Source organism: Lontra canadensis, unplaced genomic scaffold, assembly GCF_010015895.1.
Source record: "Lontra canadensis isolate GAN:19392208 unplaced genomic scaffold, GSC_riverotter_1.0 scaffold9, whole genome shotgun sequence".
NCBI classification, from domain to species: Eukaryota; Metazoa; Chordata; class Mammalia; order Carnivora; family Mustelidae; genus Lontra; species Lontra canadensis.
This window is the reverse complement of record NW_022631003.1, coordinates 457,785-470,965: the sequence shown is the minus strand read 5'-3', so window position 1 is coordinate 470,965 and position 13,181 is coordinate 457,785. Positions and strand designations below refer to the sequence as shown.

The window sequence follows — 13,181 nt, the reverse complement described above, 5'->3', positions numbered from 1 at the left end:
AGATAGATACTTGTGTATGAAATGAAGACGTGAATTTCGTTGGTTGTGAAAAATGACCACCATTCATAATTGTCAGACATGCTCCAAGAGTAAATGCTAACATGTCCAGAAGTAGCTGGTGGGTACACAACTGCAGAAGGCTTCTATATTAAACTTATAGCAGCCTCTAAATAAGGACCAGGGACACCAAGGGGAAATTGTCTAGTTATCCTAATTGGGGCTCCAGCCAACACTGAAGACACAGGTAGTCCCTGGTTACAGTATAAATATTTGATTGCAAATTAGACTTGTCCTGAGGAACTGTTTTTATGGTTTTATAGACAATAGTTCATGTTAAGTTTTCAGATGTAAAGTGGAGAAATTACTACTTTGTTCACAGCTCTGCACTTTACTGAAAACATGTGAGCATGTGAACTAAATAACAAAGGAGTAACTATAAGCTGTTAAGTTCTATAAAGACAAAAGTGATAGCCTAGTTTTTTTATGACTGGTTTTATTGATGTAATACTTAGATGACTGTTGAAGGACAGGTAAAGTCTTATGGGAGCAATTTAGTTCATAAGAAGATTAATACACTAATTACATTCATATATAAATATATAAATTTAAGAAATATATACATAAGTTTATATATTTATATAATTTATATATGTAAATATATTATATATATGTATATATACCATATAAAATGCAATGCAATAATGCCAAATCTTGATGTTTTCTGGTGTCATTCAGTAAATTCTGAGTTATAGGATTAAGACACACTTTATGGGGGGTGGTTGATAAAATGGCTTATTTATTATTAAAAAAGTATATACAAAATTTGTGGTATGGTTTACTTTTTCAACTATAACAATTCAAGCTAAAGCCTAGTAGGGTATTTCTCTCTTTTTTAAAGATTTTATTTATTCCTTTGAGAAAGAGAGAGAGAGAGAGAGTAGGAGCGGGGTGAGGGGCAGAAGGAGAAGCAGACTCCCTGCTCAGTAGGGAGCCTGATGTGGGGCTCGATCCTGGGATCCTGAAATCATGACCTGAGTCGAAGGCAGACTTAACCGACTGAGCCACCCAGGCATCCCCACTGTAACTCTCTCTCATACTTAGTATTTCTGAGTGCTCTAAGTGAGAGTTCAGATGGGAGTGTATGTATTTTTATATAAAAATATTTATGTATAGGGGCACTGGGTAGCTCAGGAGACTAAGTATCCATTCTTGGTTTGGGCTCAGGTCATGATCTCAGGGTTGTGGGATTGAGCCCCATGTTGGGCTCTGCACTGGGCATGGAGCCTGCTTAAGATTCTCTCTTACCCTCTCCCTCTGCCCCGCCCCCCCATAATATATATAAGTAAATAAATGAAAAAATATATATTTGTATATTTTGTAGTGGGGAACAATGTTACTCAGGCATCAGAAGAGGTGCTGCTTGCCTTGTACACCCATGTGGGTGGGCACCAGTTTCTGAACAGTGACAGTAACATCCAGTTTAATTAGGAAACAAAATAAGCTGAAAGTGACTCCCACGCTGTGGAACAGGCTCTATAAGCTTTATTCACTATTTACCTAACATATGTAGGTTTGCTTGCTGCCTGTCAGGAGAGGGAGGACCTGACAAGACCTAGTCCTAAGAATGATTTTTCCATGAATTTAAATAATGCTATCTTGTGTCTATGTTTTTAATACTCAGTATAGTGTTACAAGTAATATACTAATGTAAATATAATGTAGGGATATTGATACTCGCAAAGCCCTAATCCCTGGGTATGGATGCTGCCCTTGTCCAGGGAAATCCTGCTCACTCTCCTGATCCCACAGCCGCTGCTCCCAGATCGCACTGTGATGCTCACAGTCCAGTTGGTTAATTTTCAGTACTGACGCTATACTCACTGCACAGTGTCTAATCTAGGACTATGCCAAGAATTTCTCTAGCTGTTTTATGTCCTTGACTTCTGAATCACCTGCATTGTCAACTGTATCACCTGCATTGTCAACTGTTCCTTTTTCTGGGATACTGGGTTTTTGCTGTTTAACTGACTTGTGTGTGGGTACACTGAATGGTCATGTACAAACTCTAAATACTTACCTAGAATTACAATTTTGTACAAATTAAATATCCACTCTCCAAGCACTTTATATATGAAGGGACTTGGTCTAGTATCTTAGAGTTCAAGTTATATAATTAGCATGTTAGTAAGAACTCTTAAAAGTAATCCTATCCTCACAATTAAGAGAAAAAGGAAATTATTAGCAGTTGCAGCCATCACAGAAAGCCTTATAGAAAATTGAGTGTTTAGTTAAGGCTTGAGGGAAAAAATGCATATGAACAAGTGAGAACATGAGCAAAATTACAGACTGGAGGAAATAACTAAGGGAAGACATAGGAGCTATGGATAAGGCAAATGAGGAAATTGGCCTGATAAGGTAGGGGAATTTATCCAGGAAGATTTGAGCTAGATTGTGGAAGATTTTGAATATTAAATTGATTATTAAACAAAACGTGTGGAAACTAGGAGCTATTAAAATATTTCTGAGCAAGAGCATAACCTAAAAACAGTTTCACTTAAGAAATTAATTAATATGATGAAATGAAGTTTATTAGGTCAGGACGTCTGAAATCTGTGTCCTTCTAGAGGCAAAATGAGAAGAGCTTTGACTTAAGGCAGGGGAAAGTGTCAGCAATGAGAAGCATTTTATAGAAAAATTGTGAAACTTAGTTTCTAGGAACACCTAGGTGGCTCAGTCCATTAAGTGTCTGCCTTCAGGTCAGGTCATGATCCCAGAGTCCTGGGATCCAGTCGCACATTGGGCTCCCTGCTCAGCAGGAGCTGCTTCTTCCTCTGTCTGCTGCTCCCCCTGCTTGTGCTCTCTCTCTCTGACAACTAACTAAATAAAATCTTTTAAAAAAATTTAACTTTTTCTATCATGACATGAAATTTGGAAAAGGATTTTTAAATTTTGGTAATTAAAAACCAAATAGTGGCATTGAAGTTGGAAGGAAGGATTCTTTTGAAAAGATAGAAGGAAAAAATATCAAAGAATGTCCGAGTTTTGTATGATAAATCCGAAGCTAGTTATTTCCATACAACTTGTGATTTTTTTTTTAAGCAATCCTCCAAACTGGTATTAATTATGCTTATGTTCCCAAATGAGGAAAAAGAGACTCAGATGTGTTCCTAAAGATACTTCAAGTCACTCTCACTGTTAAATAAGTAGATTCAGCAAGATTCAAACACAGGCTTGTTGTCTCTGGGCCAGTTCTTTCAATGAGAATTGGAGAAATTGTTTGCCCACAGTGCTCTGTAGCTAATTCCCCTGCTTATTGGGTTATGTGTTCGTTATGTGCTTCTTGCAACTAAGGACTCAAGGCCAAGCATGCTGTGTTGTTCACAGTTCCATCCCCATTACTTAGAGCTGTACAGGGCAAAGAATGGGCCTTCAGTAAATAATTTTTAACCAACAAAAACAAAGGAACAGGCACATAAACAAGTCACAGAGATGGTGGTAGAAACTGAGCCTCCCAACTCACATTTCCCTTATTTGTCACAGCTGACCACAGTGCCTTTTACTTGGTTTTCTGAACCACCCCACATGCTCAGACATCAGCCAGTATACGAAATGAGTAATGTGCTAGATGCAAGGAGTTTGTACAACCAGAAAGTACTCCATGATGCTTGCTTGTAGAAAATGCTGACAAAACCTAAAAGCACCAAGAAAAACCTGCTGAGAAATTACTTTTTCTTCTCTACTTCCTTAACTACTATCTTTCTAAAATAGTTACAGTTGAAAGAATAAATTGGATTAAGCATAGTATTAACCTCCCAGGTGCCATCTTTCTTCCTAAGACACAGTAATACATGTGTGTGGTGGGTTTATGCATGTGGTTGACTTGATTTCTTATATTCTTGTGAGGATTTTCTTTTCCTCCTCATTATTTGGCACTTGACTAAATAAATAGTGATCCAAGCAGAAAGATAGGTTTTTGCATGATGGTTTTGTACTCCCCTCCACCCCAAGAAAGATTGTTCTGGCCTTTGATGTGTTTATTTTACATCTAGGAGATGTTGGGATTCATTGCCTTTAATAATTTGGTCCACTGAGCAACCAGAGACCACTGTCCTTTGAGATTTGGTGCATGTTTTTAGCGCTACATACTATTGTTTTGCCAAAGGAATACACACAAGCATTTTATAACCCCGTTTACTGTGACACTGATAAATGAGCCAGTTTCTTCTCTATCCTGAAAAACTTAAGTGGAAGAAGGTTCAAAACCCTTTGTATCTTTGCACATAACGTTTGTACAGACTTTACGAGGATAGTTTTCATTTTGTATCTTTAATTATCTCTGTGAGTTCTTTGTACATTATTTTCTAATGGTGATTTAAAGGCCGACCACATCTTACTGAGACTGTGAAGATAACAAAAAATACTCTTTGACATTTAGAATTCTGTGTTCTATTGCATACTGTATGTGTGTATATGTAGTAGTTAACATGTATTACAAACTTATACCTAGGTTACGATAATAACCACTTTTTAAGTTTGTCTCAGGTAATCTACTGATCTTATGAAATAGATTTGATATCTTCTTTTTAAAGTTAATACACTTTATTTTTAGAGCAGTTTTAAGTTTATAAAAAGGAATTGAGGGGCACCTGGGTGGCTCAGTCAGTTGGGCATCAACCTCTTGATTTCAGCTCAGTTGGTGATCTTGGGGTCATAGGGTCACGCTCTGTAGTCGGTGTAGAGTCTACTTGGAATTATCTCTCTCCCTCTCCCTCTGCCTTTACCCCCCAGTCTCACTCCCCCCGCAAATAAATAAATAAAATGTTGTTTTAAAAAATTGAGCTGCGATTTCTGAAATACTCCCTTACCCTCCTATGACCCTACACAGTTTTCCTATCATTATCAACCTGCATTAGTGTTGTCCATGAGTTTTGACAAATATATAATGACATGTGTCCATTATTTCTATATTCTACAGAATAGTTTCACTGCCCTAGAAATTCTCTGTGCTCTACCTATCTTCAATTATGTAATAGAGAACACTACAGCTATGAGATGATATAATTTTCTAAGGGTCACATGGCTACACCAATGGGGAAGCTGTTCTACCTGCCTAGAACCTATGATCCAAACTTACACATTACTCGGCCTGATTCAGTACAGTTATTTAATTATTTTATGGAATCTTAACTTTGTAAGATTCTTGCTAAGTCTTACTAACTTCATGAAAGTATGATATATGTGGGGAGCCTTTTGCCTGTACTTTCCTTTCTTTCCTTTGAAGTTAAAATGTTATGAGAAATATGGCAGGGAATTAAAATTTTAATTATTGGGTATTTTGCAAGACTTGTGAGTTAAAGAGAAGTTACTTGACTGGAGTAGAATTAGTAAAATGGAAGAAGAAATGAAGATGTAGGTTGTCCGCTGTCTGCTGTAGACGGTAGAAACTATATGTAGGCTGGGTCCTACTGGGGAGAGTAATGGTGAATAAAGGATGTAGGGACGGTGAATTTTTTAAATGAGTGAATAAACAAAAAGGAAGGGGTAGACAGAAAAGTGAGTCAAAGTTGAATGGTGGGATGTAGGTCGATTATACACCTGTACCTTTGCAAGATTTATCTCTGTAGCAATGGTTTAAAAAAATACCTGAAGAAAGAAAAACATTGCCTGAAGTTGCCGTGGTAGATAGTGTATAAGTTAGAAGGAGCAAGGAGATCAGATGAGTTCTCTTCACTCTAGACCATGACTTCTGGAGATGTCCACCACCCAGTGCCTTGCTGCCACTCAGACCGCAGAACTCTTCATTCCAGCCTTACAGGGCAAGACAGGCTTGCCCCAGAAAAGTTCTCCTTGGGGCTCTTCTCCTATCTCAAGCCACCACTTTGTGTTACTCTGTAGGCCATTTCAGTTCAGAAGCTATAACACGGTAAAGAGCATACAGTTTTAGGTTCTGCTAGGAATCATATTATTTCATGAAAAATCAGTCTATTGCCTACAAGTCTTTCCCCCTGCTTGTTGCTTATTTTCTTCTGGGGATGATGATAATATTTACTTAAAATTAAAACTATAGCTAGGAAGAAGCACTAGCTTTAGATTAAATCCTTGTTTAGGAGTATTTTAGTCATGAAAGATAAGCAGCGCTTGTGTGAGATTCAACAAACTGTGACCTACTTCTTCATATGTAAAGCGAGCCATTAGGACAAAATCATCTCAAAAGCCAAAATGCTCCAAATTCTTTACCAGGAAGAAGAAATGAAGAGGAAACAAACAGAAGGGAGATAATAAAATAGAAAATGAAAATGATGTTTCCTTAAAACTTAAAACTATCTCATCCTTTTGGTTTTTGTGAAATCCTTTTTTTTTTTACTTTTTCTCTTGCCTTCCTGGCCTCTTCTCTGATCTCTTTGATGAGCTCACTCTCACTGTCTTTTCTTCTAATCTTGGTGTTTCCCAGGATTCTGACTTCAGTCTTGTCTCTCAGCATACTCTCCTTGATCATCCTTGTTTAGATTAAAAATTAAAAAAAAAACCACTTTTGTGTGTGTGTGTGATAATTGCTAAGTAGGCGTGAGTCTACTTACTTCATTTGGGCCCAGGAGGTAAACGGTCCTTCACGATCTACTGCTGAATCATCCATTTTCTCTGTTTTTTAAGGGTCGTAAGAGTGAGGCTGAAAAATTCTTCTTGAAGGCTATTGAGCTGGATCCCACGAAAGGAAACTGTTACATGCATTATGGTGAGTGGTCGATAGTTTTTTCCACTTCCCCCACATTTACTGTTAATGTTGGTATGAGATTTAGGATTTGCGGGCAAAGAGCATTTTGAGAGGGTATGGGCTTCGTTGCTCCAGATTTCGCCCCATGCTGTAGTCTTAGCTTCTCATTCAAAGCAGTCATGTTATCGAGGGCTATGCATTACATTTTCCATTAGTTAATTTTCATAGGACTTCAGTGGGGAGAGGCATTTTCACAATTGTCTCTTTCAAGTCTAGTGTGAAGTGTAAATAAGGGCTCATCAGAAAAGCATCCTGCTCCTTGCCTGAAGCCTGGTATGAAACCAGAATATTAGCTCTCTTATACTTGTAAATGGTAATGTATTGTTCACTGATCTATCATTTTGAAGTTCATTTTGACGATAAGTTCTAGCTTGCTGGAAAATAAAAATGTACCCAGGCCTCTAGATACCTGAGACTGGGGTCAAGGATAAACCTAAATAGTGTAAAAGATGTCTTTCGTATACAGGTTAGCCTTGGCCTTAATCAGCCCAGAATGAACTTACATAACAATTCTGTCACACTCCACTCTGTCATTAGTAGTGAGTCATGTGGTAAGTGAGGTGAAGTATATAGCTGGTTTGGTGTTGGGTAAGAGTACTTATTTCTACCAGATTTGTAGTTGGCATGACTTTCAAGGAACCAAAAAGCATTTAATTTTCCTGATCCTCAGGGTGGGGTGGGGGATGATTTTTTGACCGCTCTTGGCTTTGATGTGTTATTATCAAGTAGTAAACTGAAAAATAGATGGTGGTTAAATCTTGAAGGAATAAAGCTAATAACCTTCTTAAAGTTATTCTTTCTAACATTTTACAGTTGGTAAAACGAAATTCAGTGAGAGGCTGTCAGTGTGGAAAATGGAAAAAGTAAAATGGAAGATGCACTTTACCAACCACAAGTCCATTTGTTTATTTACATTTTGGATATATGTTTATAAATCTCGGGTCATGATGCTTTATCTTTCCAGCATAACGCAGCCTATAATTTCACATGGGCTGTTGCATAACTAGTCCAGATTTTGTTTCACGATGCAGTGTTATTGCATGTTGGGTTGGCAGTCAACTAATTTAAGTTTGCTGCAGAATTTATTTTATTTTTACAGGATTTCTCATATGAACTATTTTAAATTAGATTTTCTCATGCATGCTATTTTGGGCACCCCTACTGTGCATTAAAGTAGGTCCATGATTATTTTCCCTGAGTGCTTCTTATTGCATCTTTTGAAGTAGAATTTTTTCCCCCGATCTTGCCTTCTATGCTTCCTTTACCTCAAACTAGTTCCAGTTAATAATTTCCTAATCTTGTTCCCATAATTTTGTTATATGCTTTAGGTTTTTCATAGTCGATTCCTTTACATTTCCTTATTGGTTCATTGGAATTGCAAAGGGAAAAAAGCACTGTTGTGTTCGTTTTAAGAGTTTGCCTCCTCATTATTATGAATTATCTGTATTTACCCACTTCTGTTTTATTATTTTTTTCTATGACATCATCCTCCTGATTTTTTTTTTCCAGTTTTGGTATTAATGAGAAATTTTTGGATTTAGTTTTAACAGAAAGTATAACAAATCCTTTATTGTAAAGGTTACTTGAAAATAGTGATAATGCGCATTCTGTAACTGTATGTGTAAAAATGGACTCTTCTTAGCACTCCTGGATTATTTTAAAGTTTCTAGTGTATATACACTACTAAAAATATATGTATTTTTAATGGGAGGAATGAGTGCATAATGTCCTATAATTTTATGAAATAGTTTCAATACTTTTTCCCATTCTGGAATAGGAAATGAAAAAGATTCAGGATAAAGCATCAAGAAGTGGTAGTTAAGACAAAATAACCTACACATGGACAGGAAGCCCATAACTGAGTGCTTGATATTCCTGTCTGAGTGTGCTTATGATCTAAAAAATGTACATTTAATTTGGGAAAAATCTACTTCAAATGACTAAATTTTAGAACTGGAAGGTTCCTTAAAATGCTCTGATATAATCCCTCTCTTGTACAAATAAAGCCTAAACACCAAAGCCTAGAGAAATGAAATTGGCTTGCCCAAGTTAGTTAAAAGTAACTAACCTTTGGGTCTCTTGATAACTGCCATATACTTTTCTTCTCTAATGTATGTTCCATTTCTCTCACAACATGGGGAGATACCCAAGCAGATATGCAGGTAGGTAAGTAGGTATTTTCAATTAGTAGGTCCTTCTATGCAGTTTTAGAATGTTAAATGCATATAATTATAACTCAGCTTAAAAAGTTTAGGGAAGGACTTTTATCCACTTTAATGTGTATACAACGTGTCTGATGGTGTGAGGTACCATTCTATTTTCAGAAAGTGAGTAGTGCTATGTATGAAATAAATAGTGTGATGTCATTTTAAGAAGGTGATGTGGGAGAAGCGGGGTGCTTCTTGGCAGCAAGGAGTCAAGGAGAACATCTGTGAAAAGGTGATGTTTGAAATCTGTATGTGTGAACTAGCTATTTGAAGAGCCAGGTAAGGGCATTTCAGATAGAAGAAACAAAGTTCAAAGGCCAAAGGCAAGAAGAAGCTTGTGTTCACAGCAGAGTAGGAAAGCCAATATGACTGGATCATATTGAACCAGATTGGAAAGTGGGAGGAGATGAGACTGGAGAGAAAGCAAAGCAGAGCCTGTGGGGTTTTATCCACCAAGCTAAGGAGTTTGCATTTTCTTCCTAGGGCAAAGGAAGGGACCGTGTGGAGAAGACAGGATTAGGGAAAGGTCTAGGGGAACTTTTGCTGTGTTTTAGTCAAGAGAAGATAGATTAGACTTGGGAATGGTTGTGGAAATGTAAATATTTTGTTGAAAGAATACACTTACCTTCTTTAGAAATATCCAAGAAAAAAAAATATCTAAGACAATTGAGAATGGGGAGACCCTGATTTCCATTTTTGCCCATCAATATCTAGCATATTGTCCTATACACAGTAATGTGCGGTAAGTGTTGGTTGAGCTCAGTTAGAGATGTTCTCCATTTTAGACTTGAATGTAGTTTCCAAAATAGACCAAAAGGTTGTTCCATTAGCATTTTTATTACTTCTTGTCCAAGGAGATACATAATATGATTCCTATCAGTTCTCCATCAACTTACTGGTTATGGATATTTTTAGGATATTTATACCCACAATTGAATGAATAATCATACTTCCTCAGCTTAAAAAATTTATTTATTTAAATAAAATATACATGTTGTTTTGTTATCTTTTTTTTTTTCCAATACTTTTGCAAATGCCCATGAAAATGTCAGCGTGGGAGAGTTTTGTTCTATTGGAAATTCACTCCTGTATGTTGATGTGCTTTTGATTTGCTGAATAATACACATGACTTTGAAAATGCCATCCATTTGGGAATAGACAAAGGGAATTAATTATAGAATTTATATTGACGTCAATGATCATTAAAAGGCAGTATTTAAAAGTACTCATAGTTGGGATGCCTGGGTGGCTCAGTCGTTGGTTAAGCATCTGCCTTCAGCTCAGTCTTGGGATCAAGTCCCACATCTGGCTCCCTGCTTCTCCCTCTGCCCTGCTCGTATGCTCTCTCGCTCTCTCTCTGACAAATAAATAATTAAAGTATTTTTTAAAAATTACTCTCAGCTTGTATTTTTAATCTACCAGTTTTGTGTTTTTGAGGAAGGGTTGAGTACAAGATTGTCTTTTTTTCTTCAGGATGGCATGCAACAAAGAAAGCTAGATAGGTTTATAAAACTGGTTCAATAAGTTTTTTAAATGTAGGGCTTTCTGGGACCTGTAATCTCTGGGATTAAGATTCCTTATCTGTAAAATATGAAAGAGTTGATGTGAGCTTTAAAAATATTTTTCTATACTAAGATTTCATGTTGTTGTTAATATATACTCAATTTCTCACTGATCTTGCATCAAAAATGTTAAATAATATGTAGAAAACAGGTTTCACACTATGGTATCAGTAATAGTATAATGTTACATTCATGTGTCATCAAGTTTACAGTGCATCCCATGCCCATATGGAACAAATCATATGAAATTTTTGTGGAATTTGGTTTATAAATTTCAAAGATGAGAATTTGGTGCCTTGATGTGTCATGTGGGCCTGTACTTCAAGGGATTCTCCATGATTTTCCCAGTGGCTCCAATGGAAAGCTTCTACCAAAAGAATAAAAGTCAAGGCAAGAAGTCACTCTTTTATTTTTCTTTTTGAAGAATTAGTAGGAAAACCATTTTATCAAACAGAATAATTCTATTATAATTTTTTCTTTATGTGCATAGTAGTAAATTTTATGTAGATTGAAACAGCTTAAGTTAATGTGCATTTGTTATAAGACACCTACTGTGTATAAATCTGGGTAGATTGGAATTCATTAGTTATTAAGGACAAAAGCAAAAAAGGGAAAAGGAAGCAGACTGTGATGAATGCTCTTGAAAAGTGCACTTTTGTATAGACCTTGGATGGTTTCTTCTTCTCCTATCAACCTCTAACTGTATGTTTTTAAGAATTAAGCCCTTAGCCTCATTTTCTTTATTACAGTTACACTCTATGGGTGAAGTTGTTCATTCCAGGGGTTCAGCTGTATAGTGATGAGTCCTGAACATCTTCATCCAACTCAGTATTTATCAAGCTAGATATAGGGAGACAACAGGGAACAAGACAGGCTCCAGTAGAGCTGCCAAACTGGTGAGGGAGGCCCACATTGTAAAAATGATCATTTAATTATAATTCCAGTTGTTTTTATGAAGGAACATAAAGGGGCCTTGATTTGGGGGGTTGGGGAGCAGGAGAACTATGCCTGATGAACTTACACATAAACTATATTTGAATAAATAGTAGTAGATCACCAGAAAGAATTATAGATACAAGGGGATACATTGAAGAGCAATAAAGCAGGGATAGTGCTTGATGCAGAAGACACAGCATATGTCTGGAGGATAGTTCAAGGGCAGAATTAGGACCATAGCTGGAAACTCTGAGAAGATAGTTCTGGCTCCATGGGGGGAACATTATAACTTATGAGAGCCATCAGCTTGTGAAATGAATGCCCATTGAACATTTTTCAACTGTGGATTTATAAGGATGCTAGAAGGAATTCAAGTATTGGTAATAGAAGAGGGCTGATCTGGGCAACCATGAAATCATTTCTAATGTAAAGGAACAGTCATTTTGTCCTCCTTTCTCTTGAACCTACAGAGAAGTGTAGAATTTTTAAAACTATAATTATCTAGATTATTATTTGGCTCTACTTTTCAATTTTAGAAACCTGAAAATGTGTTACTACATTTATCCCGATCTTTTTCAATCATTATGTAATTCCTGTGAGGTAGGAATAGATCTCTACTCCATTTGACTGAAATAATGGAAATTCAGAATTTCCATGTGATTCTCTGGGTCAGAAATTTTCAACATTCATAGTGGGAAAAGAACTTGAAAAGTCCAGCTCTTTCAATTTCTAAGTCCAGGACTTTCAATTATAGATATTATAGTCTGTTTGTCTTCAGGATGCTCTAAACTTCATTTTAAAATGTAGGCTCTGGGGCGCCTGGGTGGCACAGTCGGTTAAACCACCGACTCTTTGTTTCGCCTCAGGTCCTGATCTCAAGGCTGTGAGATCAAGCCCTGCTTTTATCAGGCTCCACACTCAGCACAGAGTCAGCTTCAGATTCTTTCTTCCTCTCCCTCTGCCCCTCCCACTCATTGTCTCACTTTCTGTCTCTCTCAAATAAATAACAAAATAATGCTTAAAAAAAAATAAAGTAGGTCCAGGAGGAAATTCTTAAAATGTCATATTTGATATTTTTTCAGTGAACACTGAAAGGGGGAGTTAAAAATATGTGATAGGTCGAATTGGTAAGAGGTCTGTAGTTATTTTTTATTATTGTAATTAAAGCTATTCAGAAGATGGCAATGAACTGGGGTTGATTGTGTTGTAGCATTCTATATTTTAATCACTTCATAAACTTCAAGAGTAATTTTAAAAATTAAATAATGAACTAAGTAATGGTATTGTCTTGATTTGAAATACATTTTTGAAAATACATTTTTGTTAGCTTTTCCAAAATTTCATTGAGATGCAATTATGTTTAATGCTTAAGACCAAAATATTTTATTAAAATATCAGTATTTGTGTCCCTTTATTGTTCAAAGGACAGCACAGACAGTTCACAGAGAGATAATTAGAACATGATATTTCTAAATGTCATTCCAAACTATTTCATTTCTTACCTGTGATTTTTTATTTTTAAATTTGCTATTACAATGTGTCTAATAGGTTAATATTATTTAATCTTTTTAAACTTCACACCTGTGTGTATTTTATGTGCAATATGTTTGCAAGCTTTTTAGAATTAAAACTTCATCGTGAATAGAAAGGAAAAACCAGGAAAGGGAGTCTTTAAGCTTATAAACAAAAAATAAAGGAATAATT

At 36.2% G+C, this 13,181-nt stretch overlaps 1 protein-coding gene across 1 annotated transcript in view; it reads left to right on the top strand.

Annotated features, from left to right (window-relative positions):
- TMTC2 (transmembrane O-mannosyltransferase targeting cadherins 2) overlaps nucleotides 1-13,181 on the top strand; it is a 422,846-nt gene that overhangs the window by 320,923 nt on the left and 88,742 nt on the right. Inside the window, exon 9 of the mRNA XM_032854661.1 lies at nucleotides 6,652-6,733. Within this exon, the coding sequence (XP_032710552.1) occupies nucleotides 6,652-6,733 (82 nt within the window). The remainder of the gene's footprint in view (nucleotides 1-6,651; nucleotides 6,734-13,181) is intronic.